At 51.2% G+C, this 27471-nt stretch overlaps 1 protein-coding gene across 6 annotated transcripts in view; it reads right to left on the bottom strand.

The window, feature by feature from the left end:
- The window catches only part of MMP17 (matrix metallopeptidase 17), a 45705-nt gene extending 20945 nt beyond the window's left edge, over positions 1–24760 (bottom strand). For 2 of the 6 annotated variants that reach the window (XM_031592735.2, XM_090120754.1), the window contains exon 1: positions 23923–24061. In XM_031592735.2, coding sequence (XP_031448595.1) covers positions 23923–24051 — 129 coding nt within the window. In that variant the 5' untranslated portion in view covers positions 24052–24061. Of the gene's footprint in view, positions 1–6120; positions 6262–12840; positions 13381–23447; positions 23541–23922; positions 24062–24642 lie in introns of those variants that run through there. The other 4 variants (XM_090120757.1, XM_090120755.1, XM_090120756.1 and 1 more) reach the window with 4 other exon arrangements.
- Between the last annotated feature and the right edge of the window lie 2711 nt (positions 24761–27471).

The following is a 27471-nucleotide window of genomic DNA, read 5'->3' as shown; positions in this document are numbered from 1 at the left end:
TCAGAGACAGTCAATTGGAAACTGAGATTCATGGAGATCAAAGTGAACCAATGCTCACGGGAGAAAATTAACATCTACCCCATCCCAAAGCTGGAGCCCGATCCCTACTGAAGCCACAGGGATGTTCCCAGAGCCTGTCATTCACAACCTGAACCACAGTAGCACCCCCACAACTCAGTGGGTGAAGCAAAGAGTGCTGAAGCCCATGCGATGCCCACATATTCAGCCAGCACTGCCTCTCGCCATCACACTGCCACAAGTGCCTCGTTAAAATGCCACTATTCGATAGGAATTTGTCTTTGAAGACACAGCACACTATTATGAAGAACTTTCTCTTCCTCTTTTCAGCCTCGAACTGATGAAAATACTACCGTAAATCTCATTCTTGCAACTGCTTTTTAAATGTCTGGTCAATTATCCCCCTAAATCCATCCTTGCCTTCCTACTCGCCGATATCTCCACCTCAGCACAGAATAACACAAATGCCAAAAACGCCATAAATCCTGCCCTCTATTTTCTTTATCTGTATCAAAGAAACATTGATCCATTGAACCTCTTGAAGACTGATATTGATCTTGACTTCCACCACGGTCGATACACCACAAATTTATGGTAGTTAGATCAGTGCCAGGGGTCTGTATTTGCTTATCACTGAAATTGGAGACTCTCATCTTGGTTTTTCCTACAAGAGCCATCCTAAATGCCACAGAGCCCCCAGCCCTGCTCTGGCACCTCCTGGTAAGGCACCCATAACATTGAGCCTCCGCATCCCATATTTGCTGGGGCAGAACATTTCTTCAGGAAAAAAGCAGTTGGACTTGGAGATGAGAAAGACCAGCAGGAAATGTCCAGTTAATCAAGTGTGCCCTGTGAGAGCTTCTCACATCTTTTCTTGTCCTTAATGAGGACAAAAGCTAAACTCATGAACTTTCATAAATGGGAAATATGAAAACATCTTCCACTGAGATAACTTCAACGTATTCACTACTTATTTCAGCCTTTTTTTTTTTTTTTTACATTAAAAAGATCTTTTTTTTCCAACTCTCATTACCTTAAAATGTTTAATGAAGCAGTGGTTTGAGCAGAATGCTAAAATTCTTTAAACATATTCCTTGCCTGAGTTGACACGATAAAAACTTCTCCTTAAAAATGTGCTGAGTTGAACGAATTGACCTAATTCCATGAGAGACAGCAACTCCGTGTTTTCAAGAGGGATAAAATTGCTTCTCCAGAAGGTTCAGACCGAGGGGATAACTTCAGCTCCAAAGCAAGCTGGGATCAAGCAAGCAGCAGACACAGCCATGGTGTCATCCCAGGTGGGGATGTGCGCCTTATGGAGCAGGTGATGCCCTGTGTGGGTGTCCTACCTGCTGCAAAGTGACACTGCTCCTTTGAAAAGCTGCCTCAGTGACAGTGCAACAGCACGTCTGTTTCCTCATGTCCTTGACTAAAAATAAAAGGAACCACTTTCTCATCTGGGTCCCCCACGTCCCTGTGGCATAATGGCAAAAAGAATGCTTTGTGCCCCATGGTTAGCAGAAGCTGAAACTGTGGAATTTATATGTATATACATATATTATTTTGTTTGTTTGTTTCCATTTTCAGAAAGAACAGATTTGGGAAAAACACTCATGAAGTCCTCTTATGCTCTGCAGACAAAACCTGCTGCAATTTTGGACTTCTTTGCGGCTCAGGCACTTTGAACTGAACGCCAGGCAGCGAGGCTGCTGTGGAAGCATCCAGGGATAAGGGCTCTCCAGGGCTGGAGGAAAATGCTGGCTCCAGCAGCAATGAAATCTTGGTATCACTTATACAGAGCCAATTTTCAGATTAAAATGGCAATTTCATTTCTTTCATATCTCCACTTCCTTTTTATCAGTACCCCTTTGTCCTAGAACCTACTTACCTGCTTCATTTTGAAATAGATGGAGATTTTGTCCTTCTTTTATGGAAGATTTATGAGCTCTGTAAGTTTGCTTTTACAAATATTAATATTATATAAGCTGATGGGCTCACTCAACTGCTACAGGCAAAAAAAGGAAAAAGACTCAATCAGCAAATTTTCTTCTAGAAGAGTTCTTAAGGGTCATAGGTTGGTGTTGACAAGAAGACAAAAGAGTTCAGGATAATGAGGGGAGCATAAACAGGATAAACAGCAAAATCAGGACAAAGAAAAAAACTCTGCCCAAGCCCGTTCCACACTTCTGCTCTTGTGTTATGCTTCTAAAGCCCAGCCAGAAATGAATCAGAGCCTTGGAAGAGTGGGATGCAGCAAAGCTGCCCATGGGATGCTGCCAGCGTCACTTTGTGCAGGGGACGAAGAGCCAAACCAAAGTTAATGGCCCAGATCACCAAAATAAAGCTACAACTCAAACACCCGGAACTAATTTCCAAATTACATTTTGCTTTATCTCTGTTGCTACCATTAAATAGGTTGGAAGCATTTAAAAAAACAGAAAAAAAAAAAAATCACCGCCACCGAAAGCTGGATTAAAGGCAAGCGACTTTTGTCCGCTTTGGTTTTCCTTCTGAGTTTTCAATGGTTTACAGTATTCAAATTTTACAGTAATTTTCAGGAGATCAACAACCAAAGGAACAGCACCCATTAATTAGAACATCGCATATGGTGCTGCAATACTCCAAGGAGCGTGCTCCTGTGATGCAACAGCCTCCGGGCCACGCAAAGTCAATGATTTTCTTCCAAAGGTTGACATGTACCTCTCTAATGAGCTATTGTATGCACGTAATCAGCTGATTAATTCGTTAGGAGAAAAACTGCCGTTTGGATTAGGACCAGCATTCCGGTCGCCGTCACCTTTGAACTGCAGGAAGAGTTTCATTAGCTCATGCTGTAGGAGCTGGTTGCATCCAAACAGCTTTTTAATTGGCTGTGCACAGTGTCCAGGGTGGAAGTCAATGCAGCTGCTGCCCATGCCCTCCCCCTCCCCTTGCTTTAAAGGCTCGCTCAGGTTAACAACGGTGGCACTGCAAAAGGCCACAGCCTCCAGCTCCTGCAGACAGCAGGCTGCTTGCCCAGGTCTGCAGCAGACAAATTACATCGTGTGGTGACATCAGACATGGGACATCCAGGTCACTAAGGAGTATGGAGGAGAGCAGCTCTGCTCCTGCACTGCTCAGTTCTCTGCCATCCCCAAGAATCAGCCTGGCTGCAAACTAGACTGGCCACTCACAGGGCTGTGTTGCCATTCTCTTGCACGTTCGTGAGACCAGACCACCTGGGTTTGGAAGCCAACATCCCCTGGATGTGATGCTACACACAGTTCTGGCCTCCCTTTGGCTGGACACATCCTGAGCACCATCCCAGAAACCCAGAGGTAATCAAGGGATGCTGCAGAAGAAGATATAAATCCTCTGTGGACCAAACAAACCGTGTTTTCAGCTTCTTTGAACTGAAGATCAAAGAATCGATTCCCATCCATACAAGGCAGGCAGAATAGGGGAGCAGTGCTTACTAGAGTTGGTTTATGTTTCTTTCCAGAGAACGAAAAACTGACAAAACTTAAAAAAAAATACAGCTACTTCTGTATTTTCAATATGAAAGTGTGTTTCCCTTTGCGAAGCTTTAAGACACTGGGCTTTTTGGACCAATTTCAATCACCAGAAGTTTTTCATCACATCCCAAAAATTTCCATGCAAAGGCAACAAATGATGAAACATTTTGTGTAATTAAAACTCCACAGGACATCAAAAAAAGGAGTTTCAATGGGAATAGGAATAGAGGATTTTTTTTTTTTTTTTTAATCAAATAGTTTTACATAATGCTGCCTGTCACGGTGAAACATCTTTGTTGCCAATTAGTTATTTGGAAAGGAAAAGAGGAAAATACAATAGCCCATGGAGCTGCGGTGGGATGCTAGGTAAACGACCAAATTAACATTCTTTTCTCTCTCTACAAAAACAGCTCCAAACCATGCAAGCTGTCAGGTAAGGTCATCTGTGAAGGCAGCCCTGCTCCTGTGCAGCTGGTGTGTGGTCAGTGCAGCCAGTGGGATGTATCAGTTTGTCCCTGCACCAGGCTGCCCTGAGCTGCCCCGTGGGTGAGGCATCAAACCCAACCTCTGATGCAGCACAGAGTTAAAGGAAACGTTGCCATCTGCAGTTCTTCCAGCATTTGGGAACCCAGAAGGAGTCCCTTCCCTATGTGCCTGGCCGCCATCCACACGTAACCAGGGGAGAGCTCTCCCTGCTCTGCACAGGGAAATAAATCAAGGCACGAGGCTGCCTTGCCCCCGAAATCTCTGTATGAAGGAAAATCCAGGCCAAGACTTTTCAAATCCAGGGATTTCTGGGCACAGGACACAGAAACGTCCATACTTTCCTGGATGGATTTGCACAAGACTCAGCAGAGTGAGGAGCAGCCGGCGGGGAGCAGAGCCAGCTGGAAGGTGGTCCTCAGGAAACATCTGCTGGGGATGCACCACGGGAGCAGGAGCTCATCTCCTCCCTGTGCTCCTCCTCCCTTCTGCCCCACACACCAAGAGATGGTAGGGACCAGCTGCTGCCCCCTGCCCACGGGGACCCACCCCCCTGGGAGCCTCCACCACATGAGCCAGGACTGCAGCTCTGCCATGGTGGCCCTCCTTGGATCATCTCCACACACAGCTGTTGGGACGTGCCATGAACAGCTCCAAACCTCCTGAGGAATCGGTGCTGGGCTGCTGACATCACCACAGCAGATTGCACAGAGAACTCCCAAGCGCTCCCCACCCTCCAGCTGGACCAAGACCAAGATGAGCAAGAGAGTGATGAATTATTTCAAAAGAACAAATTGCTCTTCAGCAAAGTGAGGATATACAGCAAGGCTGTCCTATGGGTGACTTCAGAGGTCCTGTTATTTCTTAACAAACCCATCTGTCTCATTGGACCTGAACTGCACGTTTGCTGGCAGTGCCGGCAGGGAAAGTCAATGGCACAATGAGAGCGCAGTGCCATTCATCTGTATTCGCTGCTGGTGTCAACGAGATGAGCTCCTACTCTTTTGGTTTCAGTCATTAAACGAGCCACGTCTGGTAGCTAACTGAACAGACTGTTATACATCAAAACAAATCTCTCCCTCCTTCCATCTACTACATCTTTGACCAGGACGGTGTCTCCTCCAGGAGGGACTCCTGAGCTGACTTTCTGCAGCATGACCACCGAGACCTGTTTGCTTTGGCCATCCACATTCTCACTCTCAGCCCCTATCCCAGGCCTCAGAGTTGCACTTCCAGCACAGTTTTACTATATCTCCATTTACAGGAGCCACCAACATTTTCCCTCTGTAAATCTGCCCAGTTGCACAGCCCTGCTCCATTCACCAGCTATAAGATCGGTGCTTTCTTGCTGCCCACTTCCCTCCTGCTCGGTTGCTTTGGTTTTCAAGATAACCTCAGGACACAGACTGTCTGTTTAAATATGCTCAGGGTGTGGCTTGGTTTCCTTTTTGAGAGATTGCAGAAATTCTGTCGTTCTCCACAGAATGGGAATTCAAAAGCTCTCATCGCCGTGCTATGTGCTAGGTCTGATGCACAGGCTGTCGCTGTGTTTGCTTCAGCAGCCCTCACATCGGGGCTTAGTTGTGCCTTCCCGTGTAGTATTTAGCAACAAAAGTATCGCAACATTAAGAAATCAATAAATCAGAAGCTTTGCTGGGGTGTGAAATAGAGCTCACTCATGTCTCTTGTCCCTGGATCTGTGTTTCTATAGGAGAAACCACATTTGCTACTTGGATGGCTTTCTTGCTTCCGCAAGCTTTTTAAAACAGCAGTATTACAATGAGCTTCCCTTGTTGACAGGATCTTTCTATTAGCTGTACAAGTGTCTTGAGCAATTATTGATGCTGTGGGCAACTGCTGAACAGAAAAAAATAGAGTCTCCTGTTCAGGGGCAAGGCTATTAAATCAAAGGGAAGCAGCAGCGTGGCAGTCTGTGGGTGACCAGCCCTATGGTGAAAACAGCAGGAACTCTTCAGTAATACTCCAGGAGCAATCATGGGCTGGAGGGGCTGTAAGAAACTGCCCTCCAAATGCAGGGAGATGAAAACAACTCCCGGATCACTGGGGGATGTTGGGCAATTGGCAAACCATGACAAAGATATAGGAATGTATTAAAACAAACTACCAGAAGTGAATAAGGTAGGCTGCTCTCACCAGCCCAGCGCCCTTCCCTGTGGCCACGGAGCCTCTGCTTTTGGTGAGAATTCAAGTTAATTGTGACCTTGGACCAAAGCAGTTCTACAGAAAGCAGCCAGAGCAAAGCAGGATCAGACAAACACACACCTCCTACACCTCCTCCGAGAGATTAAAATCACAGAGTTCCCAACTTTGGCAAACAAGCCAAACCCTGCAACACAGAGCTCGCTTTTAGCAGCACCAGAACCAGGATTCAGTTAAGCAGAGGCTGTCAGGGGCTCCCAGGACCACCTCCATGCTCCTGTGCAGGGCTGAGGTCAGCGCCTTACGTTACATCCCTCGTGCAAATCAGGACACCAGGCAAAAGTGATCCTTGTGCTCCTAAAACCAAAGAGGGCACTGTGGGGCCAGTCTTGGCCAGGCACTGAGCACAAACGAGCATCACACGTGAGCAGCAATGTCCATAATGAAGTGCCCCTGCTCCTGGCTCCAGCAGGAGCAGCAAGAAGGCCCCGGGGTGCTGCAGTGAGCGAAGGCAGCGGCCGAGCAGCATGTCAGTCATCCTGCAGAGCAGTGCTTTATGCACAGCCAGCCTCTGGCTGCAGATAATAAATAATATTTCAGTGGCTTTTAACGTTCCCTTGAAGAACATAGGTACAAAATATTGTTGTTGTGACTCATGCCTTTTTGAATGGACGGGGCACTCGGGAGCTGTGTGCTGAAGGACAAACCACGCTGCCGTGCCCTGTGCAGGTTGGGATGCTGTTCCCCAGGAATGCCCCGACTGCTCCTGCAAAGCCTCTGCAGGACAAGAGGCAATCCGAAGCCCTGACACACAGTCGAGCATGACAGCAATCTGTGCCATCCCAGCCCTGTGCAACACCATGGATCACCTCTGACTGCAATGACAGCGATATCCTCATTTGCTGCCGCCCTACTCGTGCCAACGTGCAAATTAAAGCTGGTGCCTGTGATTTTATGCTCCAGGCTTGTGACAAATGAGCCTGCTTCCCCCAGTCCTCCTGCCTGCGTCTCCGCACACCCCCACCCCAGCATGGCTGGAAATCGTCGCATTTATGCACAGAGATCATCTCTCTCCCGCTGTGCAGTAAATGATGAAATGAAAAGATTATAAAACTTACATATTTGAAAAGACTCTAATGGGAAAATATCCCCAATTCTCTGTGGCCTCTCCACGGTGCTGATACAGCCTGACACAGTCAGAGGCATCCTTCACCTGTCTGCACACAATGCACACAGACAGCCAGATTTCACACACCTATTAGATCTATTGCAGTAGCAGATACTGAGGTGAAGGGGTCTGGTTTTCCCAGCAGTGCCCCACACTGTGATGGGGCTAAGAAGACCCTGGTGAAGGTGGACGGCCCCAGTGCACTGCTGAGTTTTATGGGGAAATTCACCTCCCAGCACTCCCCCCCCCAGCCTCATTCTGGCAAGAACCACCCAGGTAACGCCTGACACCAGCCAAAGTCATCACACAGAGTTCTGCATTCATCTGTGAATGTGAAAGGCAGAGACACTCCTTGAACAACCCTCCGTCAGGCCAAAGCAGAAATCCCATCTGCTAAATTGCATACATTTAATCACACCAGCTTTGTTTTGCCCTTTTTTTCCTTCCCCTTTCTTCTTTTTTTTAAGGACCATATATTTTCACTGCCTGGGCTCCTTGACACAAGTGCTGTCATCACATTTGATTGAAGGTGTCACGGTGACCATCTGCACCCCATCAAGCACAGTGTGACCCCACATGCTGAGCGGCTGCTGGATGGATCACATCCCATTTGTGAGCTGTATGGAAGGCAGCTGCCAGGCCCATTGCCTTCTGCCCTGTGCCCCACAAGGATGGAATCACATCCTGCTGAACCATGAGTAAGCAGTGCCCAGCATTGGTCTGCAGCTGCAAGGCGAGTCCATTGGTCCTGCACCCTATTGCCTGGGGCACAGCGATGGGGAGAGGTCAGAAAAACCCAATAGAAAGGTTGAAGAAGATGGAATGAGGATGTTCTTGGAGGAAATAAAGCAAAGCTTTGGGTTCAGCCCTGAGCATGCAAGAGGATTGTTGCACATGACAGGCGATGGCCTTCTCTTTAACAAAGAGCACAGCGAGTCCTTGCTCCTCCTCATTTCCATTCTTCCTGCTTTGCTTGGGAGAGGTAATGTGCTGCTGTGCTCGAGCTGCAGTGAGCACAGGAGAGCTATAAAAACACCACTAAATAAGTGTTATTTCCTCTTTAACACAGGGAGCATGGCAATCTGACCTTTCCAGCTACCTGCAACCTTCCACAAATCCATATCTGCTTTGTAGAAGTTCACAGAAGGAGCAGAGAGAGCATTCAGACAGCTCTAAGCTGGTTAGATCCCGAGACCTGTCTGACCATGATAACAAACCAGCTGTTTTGTTCATTATTTCCTGCAGGAAGCCACAGCCACCAGAGCAGACATTATCCCTTGCTTTTCTCCATGGCAAGGATGCAGACTCAGCGCGAGCAGATCTGCCGCTGGGAGCAATTAACCCAGTTGAGCAGGAAGCTGTCCCTGAGCAAACCCAGCAGTAGGACACAGCCCCTTCCCAAAGAGATGCAACTTCCAAAGGAAGGCCAATTTATTGATCCAGCTATTAATCTGACTTAATTTTAATTGGAAAAATAACCAAAGAAAAATAAATTTAAAAAAAAAAAAGTTGAATGCAATGCAAGTTTAAGCATTTACATTATTGTCCACCCCACAGGGAAAGATGAACCCTCTCCTCCCACCATTCACAGCCTGATGTACCCCAGCCATCCAGCTTCCCCCAGCTCCATCTCTCCCACAGCAGAAGGAATGGGGACATCTCCCCACAAGCCCCGTTTACCCCATTGCAGCAAGTGCCATGGCTCCTGTAGCTTTGTAGGAAGGAAGCAAACCTCACTCTGCTCTGGACAACCTTTCCATCAAGCTGAGTTTCCAAGCAATAAAAGAAGATGTCCAAATTCTGTCTTGCAGACAAGGGAAGAAATCTTGCAGGCAGGGCATGCCGCAAGTCAGGCTGGCATTGTTATGTATAGATTATGTGAATTAATGCCTTTTAGCTAAGCTAGCAAGACTTGAATCTTTTCCAGCCCATAGGCTCAGTTTTACTAAGTAGCAAGTATTGACTTTTAGAAAGGCCAAGATAATTTTATGACCATCAGAATATTTTAAGCCATACAAATCCAGATAATGGCATGAGGGAAAATAGAAAGAAATCAAATCAGTTCACATATATCAGGTCCTAATTACTGACTGACAAGTGCCAGGAAGGAATTTTTCCATCCAGAAGCAGCATCTCCTATGCTGATGGCTGCATGGTGGAGGGAGCCGGGTGCATTTGCTCTTTGCAGGACAGACATGGGGACGGAGCAGATCTGCTCCCATGGGATGTGCTGGGGCACTGGGAGCAGATCTGCTTGCAGGCACAAAAGTACTTCCACCACTGCAAAATTCCAACCTAGTTCTGCTCTTTCCAAGCTGATCCAGCTGCACCACCAAAAATCACACCTCTGCTTCTGCGCGCTACCCCAGCAGCCACCTGCAGCACTGTTCTACTGGATCCTGACTCTGTTTTTTGATGCACTGAGATGCGCTGATCCCAGCACGCTCAGGGCTCTGCTTGGAAAGCCACCTCCCTTCCCTACTTGCCACTTTCTGGATTGGTGAATTTAGGAAGGAGCACATCAGGAGAAGGGCACGTGAAGTCCCAGCTCCTCCGAAACCATGGCAAAACCATAGGACTCAGGGGATGCACAGGGCTGGGATTTCTCCCCTGCATCCATGCAAGGAGATGCTCAACAGCTGCCTCAGCTCCCAGCCATCAGTGTGCTGCATGCCCAAGGGAGGGCTGCTGCTCAGAGCTGTTCCTGCAGCACGCACTGCAGAGCCGTGCCCGCACTCCGCACCATGCCAAGAGGTGGATTAGTTAATAGACAAAGAGGAGATATTTACTGTTGCTCGTAATGGGATGTATAAAATCCCCCTGGCACGCCCTCCAAAGGCTGCAAGCACCTTGAATCAGGCATATGCTAACGAAGGTACGTGACAAAAAAGTTTTAAGACTTTGTCTTTCCACCTTTCCGTATGAAGCCCACTCTCCAAGCCAGAAATGAGAGCAGAAGGCACTGGCAGGACTGTGTCCCCAAGGGACCGGCGGGGCTCTGCCCCAGCAGCACACAGCTCCTCCCGCCAGCAGATTACTCAGCCTAATGAGCCGGATGAGATGCTGAAGCAGCGACGTAAAGAACACATCGTTATGCATCATTTTAATTATGCATATAATGGCTTTGTCTTTTTTGTTACCTTATTTCATTATTGAAAACCTTTATTTTACACATACATTTTAACTCCAGCCACTGACAAAACTACTGGTAAATAATTCAGCGTTCCACGAGGCATCGGCTCCTCCAAAGCAGCAGGCCTGGAAGCCCTCTTGGTGGCTGACACCTGAACGTGGTACCAGAGCACCCCGAAGGCAACATCACCACTTGCCTCTGTGCTGCACTGCTTGGCTGGGAGTCGTAATGAAGAGCCTCGGGGAGATGCAGCACAGCATCAGCCCCAGCTGTGCCAGGGATGCCTCTAGTTCTCCCCACACACATTTAATAAACAGGTTCTTCTAACAGCATTTGCCAGCTTTTATAATTATGCAATATATGCAGCACAACACCTTAATTTTTCATGTGGCTGCCTCCTTTTTTCCTTCCAATAAAATAAAATTAGAGGGAAATTCACTGGCGCAATCTCCATCCCAGCAGAACTATCAGGACTCAGCACAGCCATGCATACAGTCATGCTTCTACCTTCCCCTCCTTCCTTGCAATATTCCCACGGTGAAGCTGTATTAAAAATGCATGGGTCAAGCAAGAGGTGCCTCGAGGTGGAAACTTTCCCTCTTGCTGTCAGTCTTTTGGTCTCGCTACAGCGAGCAATTCTGTCCAACACCCAATGAGGTCAATGAGAACTAAGCAGGTGCTTAAGCTTTAGACATGTGAATAAATTACTCATTATTGAATGGAATCCACATGTGCTGAGTCAGCGATTTTAAGCTATCAATATGGATCAGACTGACTGCCACCTGAAAGAGCTGTCCTTTGTTCAAAACTAGGAAAAATGTCCAAAAAGAAAGGAGGAAAAAAAAACGAACAAGCTCCTACTGCACTTCCTGACCTGATATGCAGAAGCCAATTACCCAAATCAGAGATGAATCAATGAAAAAAGCTGCTGGGTGCTGGGAAAGCAGCAGCTGGCCTTTCCCAGGGCCATGCAGAGCCCAGATCGATGCTGCTTCACAGCCATTGTCCATATATTCCACCTCCAGTTCCCAATTTGTACTGGTGATGCATTGCAGAGGTATCAAAGTCAGATCACTGGAATTTGTCTGGGAGCAAAAGGTACTTGAGGTTCAGTATGTCACCTTGACCCAGGCAGGTCGTCCTGCAGCAATCATCACCAGTTCTGGGATGGAAGACTGCAAATGTTCAGAGAAGGAAAAAAAAAAAAAAAGCTTGCCCTTCCTTCACCTTGCATACAAACGAAAAACAAATGTGATCTTCTTGCTCTTGACATATCCATGCTTTAAGGAGCTTCACAAGCATCTATTTCCTCATTTGAGCTCACACAGAAGACATATTATCTTTTTTAAATACATCTTCTCCTTGGCAATGTGAAGCCTACCTCCCATCTTTAACATTTTAAGGAGCCGCCAAGCGGTTATTTGCAAAACCAATCGTAGATGATGGATATAATCTATTTTAAACCTCAGCAAAATTGGCCAATTTCAGGAGAGTTTAACGTATAGATGAATTAATCAAGCTCAGCAGCTGATGAGATGGGAAAGGCAGACCCGTCCCTCCATCCACATGTGAGCCACTTGGAAGAGACCCAGCAGCTCCCAGCAACGCCAGGACATGACCAAAGTAGTTCTGCTGCTCTGGCAGTAAGGCCCAGGGGTGGCACAAGTGATGCACTGGGGCTCTGCACCCATCCTGCACCCCCTGCACGGTCACTCCCCCTGGGACAACAAACCCAGGCCCCAACACTGACCCCATTACAGGACTCTTCCATCTCACTCGATCTTATTCTCAAGGTCTTGCTGTTCGGTTGCTTGGAGATTTCTGTTTATTTGCTTGTTTTGCACTTTAACCACGCAGAGTGAGGCCAAAAGTACTGATTCCCATGCAAAACTGCCTGGAGCTCACAGTGCTTCCAGCCTTTCACTAAGGACAGGTCCCAATGGAAGCACAGGGCCCTGCACACACACACACCCAGCCCAGCCCAGAGCCCAGTGCTGAGCAGCAAGGTGCTGCTGTTGGACCTGGCTGCTGTCTCTCTTGCGCATTCCCCAGCTGTCACCTCCCATCAGCCTCCCCACGTCGGCAAATCGGCAGCGACGCGCTCGCCAGCAGCGCTGAGAGCTAATGCTCCATCTACGCCAGTGTGATTTTAAACACGGGGCGTGCACAGGGCTGGACTCACCGATCCTCAGCCCCCAACCCTGGGGCAGGCAGAGCAGCCCTTGGGACCATCCACACGCTGCCCCGTGCGTAATCAGCACCGAACACAAAACACACCAGGCAAGAGAAGACAAATGGCTCCGGGGGAAATCCGATGACCTCCCCGGCTGTGTCAGGAACCATTTGTCAAGTGGCAGAAACCATTAAGCTGTTTCACTGCTCACCTATGGGGAACGTTGCAGCTCTGGTGGTGCTGCCTTAATGCAGAGCTGGGGGAGCTGCTTCTGGCATTGCTGAGGTCAGTCGTGGCTTCGCGTGCTGCCCAGTGCTTGGTGCAGATGAACTGGTCCCAGCAAGGCCAGCTGTACCAGGAGGAGCTGCCCTGCTCTTGGCACTCCTTTTGAAGGCATCAGGCAGCAGGTCATAAAGCACCTGGGATCTGAAGGTCAAAACATCTCCTCATCCCTACAGGCAGCCAGAGCTGCACAGGGAGAACACAGGAGAGCACACCTGCATCTAGAGGCCTGGCTCATTAGCAGGTCGGTAGTAACGAGCCTGGCAATTACTTTCCAGCACTGCTATGACATGGGCAGCCCCCCCAGGTGCCTGACAAGCAGCTCCCCAAGCAGGGAGATGCTCCAGCAGCATGACACTATGCTGGGACTGAGCAATTAAGTAAGAGCTTTTGCTTTGCTATTGCTTTGTAATAAGAAAATAATTAATTTAAGCACACCCATTATTGGATGTTCAACATTAAGGCATTACTGTCAAGAATCCTTTTGGGGGTGTCTGCTTGGGACTCTTAAGAAAAATGGCATGGATAAGCTGGTCATTTCCATGGATAGGCTGGCTGTTCCCATAGATAGATCTGCTCTGGATTGGCCAAAAAGGGCAGAGAAAGACCACAGGGGTTCATCAAAACACAGAGGAAATGTAACCAAGGACACCAAGGCAGAGACTGAAAGAGCACATGCATGTATTGGGTCACTCCAGTGAGGGGGAGCACTGAATCAAACATGACTGCATCAAAAGGAGCTTTCGGGGAGGGCTGAGAAAATGCCAGCTCATTTAGGGGAGCCAGAAGTTTGCAGAAGTGGAAGCCATGCTTTCATTTGCCAGTGCCAAAGGACTTCACCAGACAAAGGCAGCAACGATTTCCCATCCACAAAACACACAGGGACCTGGCCATGCCCACAGTCCAGCACACAGTGATGCCCCAGCACTGGCACAGAGCGAGCGAGAGGCACGAGCCATCACAACCCAATGGGACAGAGCAAGGCAGACCGACCCCATGAAACACCCATGAGCTCTCTGCCATAAAAAGGAGCTTCTCCTCACGGTTCTGTGCCCAACAGCCAGACAAATTCCCTGCTTTGAAAACTAAAATCCATATTGTTCCTACCACAGCTACCCACAGCTACACAAAGCATAAGGAAAATGAGCGGTCACAGAGCTCTGGCACTCACTGTTTCTCCCATCTCTCCCTGCTCTCCCTGGCACCAGCTGCATGCTTGCAGGTCCCTGGTACCATCTCCTACCACGGTCTCCCCTGAAGTGTTGTGGCTGTTGCTCCCACACCAGCTGCCCGTACCCCAAAGGCAGAGGTGCCTCCAGGGAAGTTTGCAGCCAAAAAAACCTTTTACACACTGGGCACCAATTTCTGCACGGTTTGGGATGAAATTTACATCACTGAGTGCCCTAGGAGGTTTCATGTGTCCTCATCTTAACTCTCAGTGCGTTCCCCTGCAGAAAATATGACTACTCGCGTAAACAGAGGCGATGTTCCCAGGTCACAGCTGCAAAATTTAGCACAAAAAACCAGCTTCCTCCCCTCGCCTTCGCCCTGCGCTTCCAACGCCTCCCTTTTTGCTTTCCTCATAGGAAAGCCGTCACTGCAACAACCCACGTCTGAATACTTCCCCCACTCTCGGCTCAGTGCGTCCCCTGATCCCTTTGTGTTCATCCCAGGCAGCACTCCCACCCCTGGCTCCTGGGGCTGGCGAGCAGATCGCTTTTGAGGCACTTCCAGGTTATTGAACTCTGTTGTTAATGCAGCTTGTTTCCCATCAGCTGAGGGCAGCGTGCCGGGGACATCATTTATTTTCCATGTTTATTTATGTTGGGAGAGTTCTTAAAGGATTTGTTTGCAGCTGCTCTTGTGGCTGCTCAGCCCGAGGTCAGCTCCCTCCAGCCTGACCCAGGGAGTGCAATGCCTTCTGTCCTTGGGTCAATTTTTCTCTTTTTCCTTTTTGCTGTAAACCAATTAAGATCAATTTGCAAATGGATGTGACCTCTGCTCAGCACTCACGGCTGATGGCCACCCCACACCCTGCCCAGGTGGCCCTCCCTCCCAGCTGCCTCCCAACTGCTCCCAGCACCATGCAGCATCCTGAGCTGATGTGCCGGGAGCTGGCTGCCAATTTGTTTTCTCTTTGGGGTTCAAGGCTTCCCTGGAGGAGCAGAATGTGCCACATCGATCGCCTCTGCTGTCCTCACACCCGTCTGGGCAAAGAAACATTTGTTATCTTGTGACAGTTCCCTGCAGAGGCTGCTCAGGCGTCCTATCCGCCTGCATGGTGGGGCTGGTAAGCTTGCCAGAAACTCCACTTTAAAGGGTTTTACAACATCAATTAAATTTCTACAGTTGTGTTTATTGGCTCTGAAAGTGATCCATGCTCTGAGCGCATGAAGATGGGCTCAGCTCTCGCCCCCTGGCTCCCAGCATGTCTGGCTCCCAGCGTTGAATTCCTCACACGCAGTGTTGGGAATACAGTGCTGTTCCTCACTGAGAGGCAATGAGCCAAGGACTGCTGAGGTTTGGGTACCAACTGGGTCTAGATAACCTAGAGGCTGAGAAATGACCCCAGAACTACCAGAAAGCAGATGTCCTTGCCCTGAGAACAAAGCCCTCCCAACAAACAAGCAGAAATAATACTCTGTGATTGCCCAGACAAGCATGACACAGCAGGGCAGCAGGCAGGTCACCCCGAGGGCTCTGAGGAATTCCCCCCCAAGCTCCCACAGCTCCGGCTCCTGTCCCACTCCTACGATGCCCAGCCTGTGCCGCGGGCTGGCAGCAATGACCTCTACCAGTGTCACTGGGACTGTGAAAGTTCCCTCCAGGAGAGCCCGAGTGGAAGGGCAGCTGCTGAGTGCTGAGGGATGCAGGAGGAGCCAGGCTAGAATTTAAAGCAGAAGCTGGTTTTTTTTTTTTTCTTTCTTTCAGCCAGAGGATATTAACGCATGAGATAGGAGAGAAATGTGAAGGAGAAAGTCAAAGGTTACGCAGATACTGATGGAGAGATTTGCTGAGAGGTAGAGGAGAATTACCGCAGAGTAAGAGCAAGGAGCTCCATGAGGCACTCTGCAAACTTTCCCTGCTTAAAGCACGGGTTCTGCTGCCCTGCAGCCATTCAGCGGCCGGCACCGAGTGGCTCGGAGGGTTGGAGCCCCTGCCAAAGCCCAGCCGGGCTCCCCATTCCCCACGCAGCCCGGCACGGGCGCGTTTCCTCGGATGTTTCCCCGGTTTCCACCAGAGGGCAGCGGCACGACACCGCCGGGACAGCGCGGCGTCCCCCGAGCGGCGCCCGCGGAGCTCCCGCAGCGGCCCCCCCCGGGCTCTCCCGGCCGCTCGCTCGGAAGGCGATGTGGAGCAGAAGGTCTCCGGAGAAGGGTCTGAATGGGAGCAACGACCCATCGTCACCCATCTCCAGGCTGCTTGGCTCCAGATGTCCCCGTCGTGCTGCCAGCGAGCAAGGGACAAACAGCCTTCAGCTCCAGCTGCCAACAGCAGCACAAGCGCTGGCGGCTCGGCTCAGACCAACCGCACAACACCAGTGCCTGCGCGGCATTCGTGTTCCTGCTGCAACCCCGAGACGAGGCAGCAAACGCTCCTTCCTCCACTACACGACCCCGTGCACTGCCGTGGTTTGATGGGGAGCACAGCAGCTCTCAGGAGCCAAACTATGCAGTTATAGAATCGTGGAATCCTTTGAGTTGGAAGGGACCCTGGAGCACGGCAGCTGATTTACTCTAGATTATCTTGATCTTGTTGGACACTGAATGAGGGCAAACCGAAGCACGAGGAACATCAGAAATGCCAAAAATGCGACATATTGTCTGATAGGGCTGTCATTGTGTCATGAAATAAGATGTGCATACAGCCCACAAGGAAGAGTGGGATTGCTGTGCACTTCAGTGCCGGCTGAGGCCATGCAAGATGATTCCTTGTTTTGGACTCTCATTGATCAGGCCTGAAGGATACATTTCTGCAGCATAAACAAAATGTAGTAGAAGTCCCAACCCACCTAACTGTTTTCTGCTGTGCTTTTCTACAAAACACATTGCCATTTCATCAGTGTGTCTGCCAGGGATTTCCCTTTTGTGAACCCAATTTCCTCTCGCTTTTGAACAAAAAAAGCATCTCTGACATGGAGGATGCAAAGGGAGAGACAGCACAGCTTGGTACAGAGCAACAGGGAATTTGCCAGGCAACAACAAAGTGGAGAACAAGCAAGAGAAATAAGAGACAATTTAGTGCAGAGAAATGATCAAAGAAGCAAAGATGTGTCTCAAGCAGCGTCGCCGACCACCCTTCTGTGGTGAGCGTGCCAGGGGGACTGCGACCATACAGCAAACACAGGGAGCGGGCTGGGAAGGAGCCAAGGAGCCTATGCAAGGTGGGAGCTCCCCACCGCCCCACTCAGCTGCCAGTGTGGGCTACAAGGCCTCATAGAGGACTACAGAGAACCAGCAGAGGCTGCTTTATTTCTCTCTCGATAATAACCGACACCTGGCAGCCTTTCCTACGTCTGACTGACTCCAGATCTCACAGGTAATAGACCACGAGCCATGGTGGGACCACCTCCAGCAATCACGGTGTCTTTTTTGCTCTCCATCTTCCCCTTGGCATCAAAGTCTATAACCAAACTTCCCAGGAGCTACAGTAGGGCAAAAAGAGCATTTGCTTGTGTTACACCTTTCATGTAAGCACAGCTCCGAGTTTTTTGGTATCCAGGTGATAAGCCTTCAGTGTGCAGGGGCCCAGCAGAGCTGCCCACATGCCACAGCTTTGACTCTGTGGGAAACAAGAAGCAGCCTCCCGAGGTGCCCTCCAGCTGGCACCCCAGCAGCAGTACTTGTGCCTGTGACAGCATCTCACTGAGAAACACACTTCTTTATGAAGGATCAAGTGATATGCAGGTACTCCAAGTCTGCCAACAGGCAGTGAAGCCTAAAACTTGCAGTGCTTTGCATAGCCTGTAGTTGCCAATCAAATGCATGCTTCTTCCAATGAGATTTTCCAGGCTTTCTTCCCAGCAGAGACCCCATGTGCGCTGCTCCTTTCCATTTTTTATCCCATTCAGGATCCTCCAAGGTTGCTCAGTGCCAGCACATCTCCCAGATCTGTTGTCTAACTTCCAAGCACCAATGACAGTGAGGTCCCCAAAGGCAGGCAACAAGTCACCGAGTTTCCTTTTGATCTACCAGCAATCTTCCATCTCCAGCAAGGGGCATTTGGTGGTGAGAAAAGTGGGAAAAATCCAGTGCTGAGTGGTTTGGGATGGGAAGAAACTGTGTAAGGGTTGGATGCCTCTACCGTAGTGCAGGACAGGCAACCTCCACAAATCAAGGCAGCAGCTACAAACAGTATTTCAGAACTCCACCAAAGCAATCCAGACCTCTCATCTCCCTCCTGTGCTTTGGGTAATGGAAGCACCTTGCAGTATAACACCTTAAAGGCTGCAAAAGATGCCCTCAAATTGCAGAGTTATCCGAGGGTGCGATGGCAGAGCCTGGGCTGTGGGTGATCATCAGCAGCTGGGAGGTGAACAGCAGGAGATGCCATTTGAGGGTTGTTAAATAACGAGACAATATAATCCAAACGTGTTCATCACCTTCCAGCACAGACCCTGTGACACAAGAAAAATTGCTTTTGTTCACCCAAAAGATCAATACTGTGAGGATGAAATAATATGTCGGATGGTGTGAAGAGCTCTGCCTGAGCGCTGGCAGTCAACAGGCAGAAACTCCCTCTTGAAAAACAGTTTAAAAAAACTCCACAAAACTAAAATGCACCAACATACTGCCACGTTCCAAATCACCTCACTGGCACCATTCTTGCCAGGTGCCATAGATCATCTCCAGGCTTCTTGGAAGAACGATTTGCTGTGCCCGTGGTCCGTTCTGATGCAGGAAATTCCTCAGATTTAATCAGGCTCTCTTCTGCTAAATCACCACGGCTAATCGAACTGTCAGTCCCATCTGAGACCACACTCCTGGGTGAGCCTTTGCTCCATGTTGGTCTCTGCAGGACTGCTGCACAAACCTGCTGTTGGAGGCGGCTTCTCGCGATGCTCACCTAAATCTCCCAGTTCTGCTCCACTTTGGCAGCTTCCTCCCTCGCCCCCGCACGCCTGCTTTGTTTTGCACTGGATTTAACTTCGCGTATGTGGTTTGGTGTGGTTTTTTAATGTAACATCAAATCTCTTAATTCTCTGACCCAGAAATCAGAGACAATCCTCATAAAAATCTGGGACAAAGAAGACACGCGGATGCACGCGCGCTTTGGAAAGGGCTTCTGGAACTCCCAAATCTACCCATTTACAGTGATTTTGATTAAAGAAAGCATTTGGAGAACTGTTGCTATCAGATCTGGGGTTACTTTGAAAGCAAATCAGCGCTGCTCTCCCCTACCCAAGGCCCTTGGGGTGACGAGGAAGCTGCCCAAGTTGGCCATCACCGCTGAGCCGCACATGGGATGCGCTGGGTTGAAGGGCAGGGCTTTTCCCTCCCATGCTGTCACCCCACGAGGCCAGATGTCCCCGGGTCCCAGCTGGGCATCTGCCCACTCCCACAGCACTCCAGAAATAAAGGTTTCTTTGGTTACAGTGTGACCTTTCCAAGCCGCACAGTCCATTCCCGCAGCAGTTTTGCCAGTGAGTAAATAATGAGAAATTAGCGTGCGGCCCCACGATGACTCACAGTGAGCTGCCGCCAGCACTAATGAACTTGTGGGGACAAAGCAGGGTGCTGGGGACATCCGAGAGCATGGCTTCGTGGCCATGTCACACATGTGACACCCGCAGCTGTGGAGGGCAGCTCTGTGGCTCTTTGCTCCAGACCCAAAGAGCCCAGACTGGCCATAAAAATGGGAACGTGCCATTTTGCATTGCGTCTTTGCATGCTCAATTTAATGAGGGAAAATAAGAAAATCCTGCAGGAGCAAGGCTGAGTCAGGTAGGCACACGCACACAGCAGCCCCATCGTGTGAACCCCATTATGTTCTTAGGGGAAATAGGCACAGAATTAAAGTTCCATGGCACTCTACATCAGGGCTTGGGGGGGGGGTTCTGATCCCATGAAGCCTGGCTGCATTCAGCCCACCCTGAGGACATCAGGCACAGTTTGTACAGCAGCACCCAGCAAGGCGAGAGCTCCCCCAGCCATGGGAAAGCCCCCAGTGATGTGAAAGTGGAAAATTGAGCTTAACTGCCCATGAGTAATTCACACGGCTGGGCGATAGCAGCCAAGTGTAGGACAGAAGAGCTTTGCTCCACCTTGAATTCTGGGGAAATCAAATCTGAAAGGGAAGTAACAGTTCAGATCAGCCAGGCTTTAACACCAGATTAAATGTTTTCACAGGAGCTTTCTGTTTGGGAGCTCCCAGCCAGCCTTTTGTCAAGCCAATTTACTTTGCATTGTACTTTGGCTTCAAGAGGTACCTTAAAATGTAACCAGCAGAGTTTTTCTTTCCATGCTGGCTTAGGTTTTCTTGGGGGGAATTCATGAACGTGGGACAGGCACTGCTCTGAGCTGGAGGGAACACACTCTGGTGGCAAAGTCCTCCCCCCATACGGTTGGCCTGAAAGCAACACTGCGTGGGAACCCACTGAGAATCCCATCCTGAAACTCTTGCCATTTCAGAAGGCTGAAGGAAGCTCCAATGGGGATTATCAATTTTTAATTTCCCCATTAGCAGCAACAGACGGCTACAAGTCTGGTGGTTTCTCTGGATAGAAGGAGCTGCCTATCTCCACACCAGGGCTTTGCTGAGGAGGGCCCTGAGCCAGACGGCTGCCGTGCCTCGGGGAAGACGTGTGGGGGGCAGGAGGGATGGGCACAGCCACACAGCATGGCAGCAATAGCATGCCCTGCCTTCCTGCTTCATCAGCTGCAACTTGGGCAGTGCGGGCGCTGCAGAACAGCAAAACGGAGCCCACTTCCTGAGATGTGCCTGGGTGGTGAGGGTCCCCGAGGTGGGGACAGAGGCAGCTCTGTGTCCTCAGCCCCCCAGCTCTCCCCACGGCACATCCTTGTGATTCAAATAAGAAGCTGCCACAAAGGCGCGGGCCCTGCCCCGAACAAAGAGCCGCTTGGGGCAGCGAGGGGGACGCGGCCTCCACGGATGAATGCAAATGCCTCCATCCCTTGGGAGCAACTTCTCTGGGACAACACAGAGCAGCATTGTGAGCGTGTGGCTGCGCTCATACGCAAGCCCCCAGGAATGTCCAGCGCACCCCAGCTGGAGGAACTGGGGGTTGGGGCAGAACTCCCATCACCCCAACCACACGGGTGGGATAAAGAGGCTCCTACTCATCTTTCTGCACCCACACTCTTGTAGCCAGACTGAAACTCCCCCAGCACTCCCTCATCCTTTGATGGCTGGTGCTGGTGATGCCGCCGCTACCACCACCACCACCACCACCACACGCAGTGCAGCCCCAGGACAGTGCATTTCTGTTGGGACATGGCATGCTCAGCTCTGGGCACAGACCCACACGCAGCTCCCCAGTGTACAGGTGCTGAACCTGTAGCACAGCTAGCATAACCCAGGTTTACCATTAAGCTCATTTTTCAGCCCTTGGGTCTCCAGGTCAGCACCTTCTGTGTACGGATTCCACCCCGTCAGCTCTTATGAAAAATAGAAGCTGAAGGCAGCCCTCCCTCTGGACCTGGTTCAAAGCCCAGGGAAGGCAGAGCTCTCATTGCTTGTTACTGCCAACGTCTGTAAAGCTCTCGCTGCCTGGACCCCGGAGACCCAAGTCAAAGGGCTGGGAATGGATGCGATTTGTGAGAACACGGTGCAGTGTGAGGAGGGTTTGGGGGTTTGTTTTGGGAAAGGCAGCGGTGCAAGAGGCAAAATGGTACAACTCCAATTATGAGCTAAAATTCAAGGAAAACATTCAAGTCAGGCTCCATTCCATCTGCTATTTTACGCTCTCTTTGTTAGAGCAGCTAATGGACAACAATAAAAACATTAATAATCAAGCTAGATTTATAAACTGGGCAGCCCATTCCGTTGGTAATGAAATCCAGAGAATCACTCAATATGATATTGCTTTGGGCAGCACTCTACCAAAAGCTGCCTTTGAATTATAGCCCTCTTTCCTTCTGCTGAACTTTAATTTGGCCCGGCACCACCGCAGCATGCAGCAGGAGCTGTGAGCACACAGCACGGCCCCGCGTGGCGGTGGAGGGATGCGGGACGTGGGAGCTCTGCTGACATTGTGCTCCATTTACTGCGGAGAACTGCTGGATATGATTTTCAAAGGTTAGCGGAGCATTCTATTGCCATGGTTTCATGCTTCCTAGTTTTCAAATATTTGGTTGGAATGCATCACAGATCTTTAATTTCTTAGTTGCTTCATAAGGCGGATGTCAAATAATCATTTTCAGAGCACTCACTTACCCCACACTGCTATTTTCCTGACAAACACCTCCGACAATACCTGGCATTTTCTGCTCCCTGCTGCTCACTGCAGGGCACGAGCATGAACCAGCCAGTCCCTTCCTATTCCCAGCCGTGCTGCCACAAGCCTGCGAGATGGATTTGCCCCTGAAGCACGCCCAGAGGAGAGGGAACTGTGCACATCACTCTCCCCGCAGCGGGCTCAGTGCTAATGGCACAGCTCTCCGTGATCCCACGGCTGCCACACTCCTTGCACCTCTTGTTTGCAAGCTCCCACAGCTCTCCAGCACAGCTTGGAGCTGCTGTGCCTCGACCCAGCCCGGGACAGAAAGCACCTCAGTGCCAGAGGGCTGCCTGCTGTTGCTAATAAGACCCCTCAGATGTTAGCACTTAACCTGTAAAAGCTGTGTGCAGCTCGCACGGTACCAAGGGTAAAAGCAGGTCAAAGCCCAAGTTTGAGTCAAATGGATTGGGGCAGAATACACCAATTCATGCTCTGTTTACATAAAATATTAAGCCCAGCTTTAACATTTGGTTAGAGAGGAATGAAAATGCATCGTACTAATGCAGATGTGCCTCATTTTTCCCACATTTCCTATTCTGCCAGAAAATCGTGGGAGCTCAGGCAGGGCTGGGAGGCAGCTCCTGGAGCACACGCTCAGTGCTGGCAGCATCCTGGTGCACTGCTCTGCGTGAGCCCACCGTTAGGTAACCCCACCGTGCCGCAAGCTGCCTTCTCCTTCCCAGCACTGTGAAATCTGCTGAATTTCAAAGAATTTCCCCAGAGTGGCAGCTCCAGCCCTGGAACTGCTCAGACGGCCATGCACAGCAGTACCACATCCTGACGGGCGGGTTTGGTGCGGCCGTGGGGTTCTCTCTGGGCTGAGGTCTCCTCTTTGCCATCAGCTGCCAGAAAGTTTTCCTCCTCCCAGAGGGAAGCCTCCATCTCAACCCGTAGAGCTGACACCAGACCCGACAGTGGCACGAGCTGACCCTCGCCGCCCGTTGACAGCCCTCCTCTCCCTCCCTGCAAATAGGGCAAGGAACCGGGACCACCAACCACCCGGACTATGCAAAGCACGGCAAAGTAGCCCCCACCTCATCCCTGCGCCTGCCCCTATCCCTACGGATGGCTCTTACCCCAAACGTGCCATTTCATCCGCGTGCCCCCACCGCAGGCTGACAGGCTCTGCGAGACGCCAGCCCTTACCCAGCGCCCAGGAAACAGCCATCCGTGTGCGGACGCCGCTGGGGCCATCGCCCCGCGGCCGGTGGGTGGGGGAAGTTGGGCCACCGGGTGTCGGGGAACGACGGCTGCAGGGAGGACACAGTACGCACTGGGGCTCCGCAGAGCCGGGGCGAGGGGAGGGACACCGTGCAGGGGCTGCGGGGAGCCGGGGGGCTGCGCCCTGCGGAGGGCGCGGGGTGGGGGGTTGCAAAGGGACGCGCCGCACGGAGGGGGTGCCGTGCAGCGGTGCGGGCCGGAGGGGGCACGGAGCGGCGGAGCGCGCCCAGAACCGCGGGAGCGGGAGACGGGCGGGGGGGAGCGGGGCGAAGCGGGGGCCGGGCGGGGTGGGAGCGAAGCGGAGAGGAACGGGGGCCGCGGGTCACTCACAACTCCCCGGCTGATGTCGTCCGCCGCGGGGGTGGGCGCCGCGGGCGCTTCCTGCCACGCCAGGCACAGGGCGAGCACGAGGAGCATCTCCCGGCGGCGGGCGCGGGGCCGACCGGCGGGGCTCAGCATCCCCCCGCGCCCCGCGCCGCCCCGCGCCGCCCGCCCCGGCAGGGCCCGGTCCCGGCCCCGCGCTGGGCTCCGCCGGACCGCCGGGCTCCGCGCCGCATCCGCGCTCCCGCCCCGGGGCTGCGGCCGCCGCCGGGGGTCGGAGGGGCTCCGCTCCGCCAGGGACGCTCCGCGCCGCCGGGAAGCTCCTCGCTCACATCGCCCCGCTGCGCCCCGCGGAGCGGGCAACTCGCTGCGAGAGCGGAGCGGAGCGCTGCCCGGCGGCTGCCGCTGCCACCCGGGGCCGCCGCGGCTCCGCGGCTCCGGCCATGCACCTCTGCGGGCGGCGGCGGAGCGCCCCGGCGGCGAGAGGAGGAGGACGGAGGAGGAGGAGGAGGAGGAAGGAGGATGCTAATGAGGCGGGCGGGGCCTGCGCTCCGCTTTGGGGGGTGGGGGGCAGCGCCGTCTGGTCGCGGTGCCGTGCAGCACCGGCGGCGCGGAGCGATCGCTCCCCGTCGGCAGCGTGTGCCACCCCCGCCGTGTCTGCGCCGCAGCTCCGTGCCGCGCTTCTGTCTGCCCGCCGCAACTCTTGGTTCTGCGAAGGAGCGGCCCCACCTGCCAGCGACTCAAGGTGCAGCCCCGTCGCCGCGGTCGGTGTGCGGATCGTCCGCATCGGGAGACCGCGCGGTCCCCGCGGAGACCCGCGCTGGGACGGGGCAGATGGCTGCGGCCATCCCGACGGCCCCGCTGCTGCCATCTCGGGGGCAAACGCGGCCAACACGTCGCAGCTGCGTCCCCTCCTCCCCATTAACACGTTATTATACTCCACAGCTTTGGAAATCGCCTCGAAAGTTGCTTTAGAAAGGAGCCTGCAAATGTGCTTTCGTTCTTTCCTTCTTTCTTTTTATATATGGAAGCGGAAATGATAAACAACGGCATCTCTTATGACAGCTGAGCACGAACCGATTCCATCCTTCTGTGCTGCAGTTCACCATGCCAGCCTGCTCCCCGTGCTGGCTGAGCAGAACCACTGCTACGCAGCACCGTTCAGCCTGGTCCTACAGCAACCCCAGTAATGCAGCAGGGTCTTACAGCAGCCAAGTGACCTCTGCTCCCATTCCCGGTGCTTCTGGAAGATGACACATGTTCCACTCCAGCCTTCAATCCCATTTTGCAGCCAAAGGAAACAAAGGATAAAAGATCATTATGGGCAGCCCTGGAGCTGCTGGACCAGAGATAAACACTGAGCCCATTCCATCTGGAAGAGTTTTGCTCTTAACTCCACGGGGTCAGCCCTTCAGGGCGCATGTTGCCATTTTATCTTCACCTTCAGGGTCATCCCTTCCCACAGCCCCACACCACAGACAAGGCTTCTCACCTCCCATTGGTGAGGGTGCGTTAAGCAGATCGGCAGCAGCACGAAGGGAGGATGCTGCTCAATGGTGAATGGCATTTAATCCTCTTAGCTTCTTTCCTGTGGCACTGACTGCAACAGAGCACCAATTTCTACCAAATCTCGAAGATGTTACAGGTCAGCTGTTCTCTTGCAGCTCTTTTCCCACGGCCATTTCTCACATCCGTGCATTACACACAGCAGGGCTGCAACCACAGGGTTCCCAGGGCTTGCAGAAGCCTTTGCTGCAGCAGACTCAAGCTGGGCTCCAGCAGCTCAATCCTTGTGCCAAGATGCACAGTGCAAAGCTTCACAGAGGGCAAAGTTTCACACTTTGCCACCAGAACGCCTGCGGGGAGCCACAGCCTGCCTGGGTGGGTTGGCTTTGGATGGGGCAAGTGGCTCCAAGAAATGTTTCCAAAAAAATATTAAAATAAGAAGTGTGTCCAGCTACTCCTTGTATTGATGCCCTTTGGGGAAGACTCACAGCTCAGGATCCCCTTTCTCATCCCAACTACTTTGGCATGGGCATGAGCCCAGTGCTGGGATTTCCACGCAGTTTCTTCTACCTGCAATGGGGCAAAGACAGGTGGGAAAGGAGCTGAACTCCTTGCAGATCTGGCTGAGATTTTCCAGAGGGGAAAAAAAAGCAGCAAAACCTCACAGGTTTTCAGGTGGCCAAATCCTACTGATTTCCCAGGCACCAATCCCTGCACTGTGTCTCTGCCTGCCCAGGTAGCAGCTGTTAGCAGCTGTGCTGTGGGAGCATCTCAGAGCCCTTCTTGCACCATAAAATCCTGCACTGGGAATAATTAAACTCGCTGTACAAGTAGATGCTTTGTCCATTCCCTACAGCTATTCAAGTCAATTCCCTGCATACTTACAAACATACTTAGCAAGCACTTACAAACGATGGGATGGCAGACTCCAACACGTTAATCAAAAACTGTGCCACAATTCACAGTACCAAAAATCCTGCCATCGTGTCAAGTACAAACAGCTGGGAGTGATTCCTCCATAGTTCCACCGTGTGGTCGCATGAAGTTTCCTCTGCTCATTGGCTGAGTGCTGTGACCCAAAGACAACAGGGACCCAAGCCCCAGCTGTCAGGCTGCTGTAGGACCAATGCCTGGCTTCAAGCACATCCCTGCTGACATCACACTAACCAAGTTATGGTGCTGAAAGCACGTCTCTTTCTGGGAAGGTGAGAGATATGCACTACCTAATGAGGCAAATGTCATGGGCACCAATGACTCCTTAAGTGTAGAGAGTTAGGAAAAAAGGGGGTCCCAGCAGGAACCCAGCACTGTGAATATTCTCACCTTAGTTTTCAGAGGATAGAAAGTGACCCCAATGGCAGAGGCTCAGCACTGTGCATGTACTGCAAGAACAGCACAGGGTAGAGAGAGCACTTGTGCCGCTCATCGCACAGGTGAGTTCTGAATGGGATTTATTTAAGGAAAGAACAGCGTGATGATTTCAATTCTGTTAAGTGTAGCTTCCAGAATGCATTCTTTATGCTTCATTTGTTGCAAATGAATGACTCAGTTAAAGCGGCATTTCAACATATTATAGCCAAAATATTTGCTTTGCACAACAACAAAATAAGAGATAACTGCAGTCATCTGTAAGCAGGAACAAGGAAATGGACAGGCACAGCAGGCAGACAATTCCATAGGTATCACAGCTTCTTAGTGCAAAATTTTGATGCAGAAAAGAAATTCTGGGAAAATGGGTCTGCAAGTTTGCATTCATCTAATTTGCCCACATTTGGATGGCATTGTTGGTGTTTGGAAAAACTGCAAAAGATGACACCACGTTTGTTTCCTTCCCTCACGCATCCCAACCAAAGCACACACCTGAAATATTCCAACCTTTGTGCACCAAGATGTTGAGTGCAAATTTCAGACGTTATCATCTTCCAACTTCACACATGACGTGCAAGATGAAGATTTTCCTCTTGGTGTATTTGGGATAATTAGCATGTATGGCAACATTCAGGCGATTTAATTTCCCAATTACACAGCTATGCTGAAAATATCCTTTGCATT

This window comes from Phasianus colchicus, chromosome 18 (genome assembly GCF_987193195.1).
Source record: "Phasianus colchicus chromosome 18, bPhaCol1.hap1.1, whole genome shotgun sequence".
NCBI classification, from domain to species: Eukaryota; Metazoa; Chordata; class Aves; order Galliformes; family Phasianidae; genus Phasianus; species Phasianus colchicus.
Note: the sequence above shows the minus strand (reverse complement) of the source record. Positions and strands in the feature narration are given on the sequence as shown.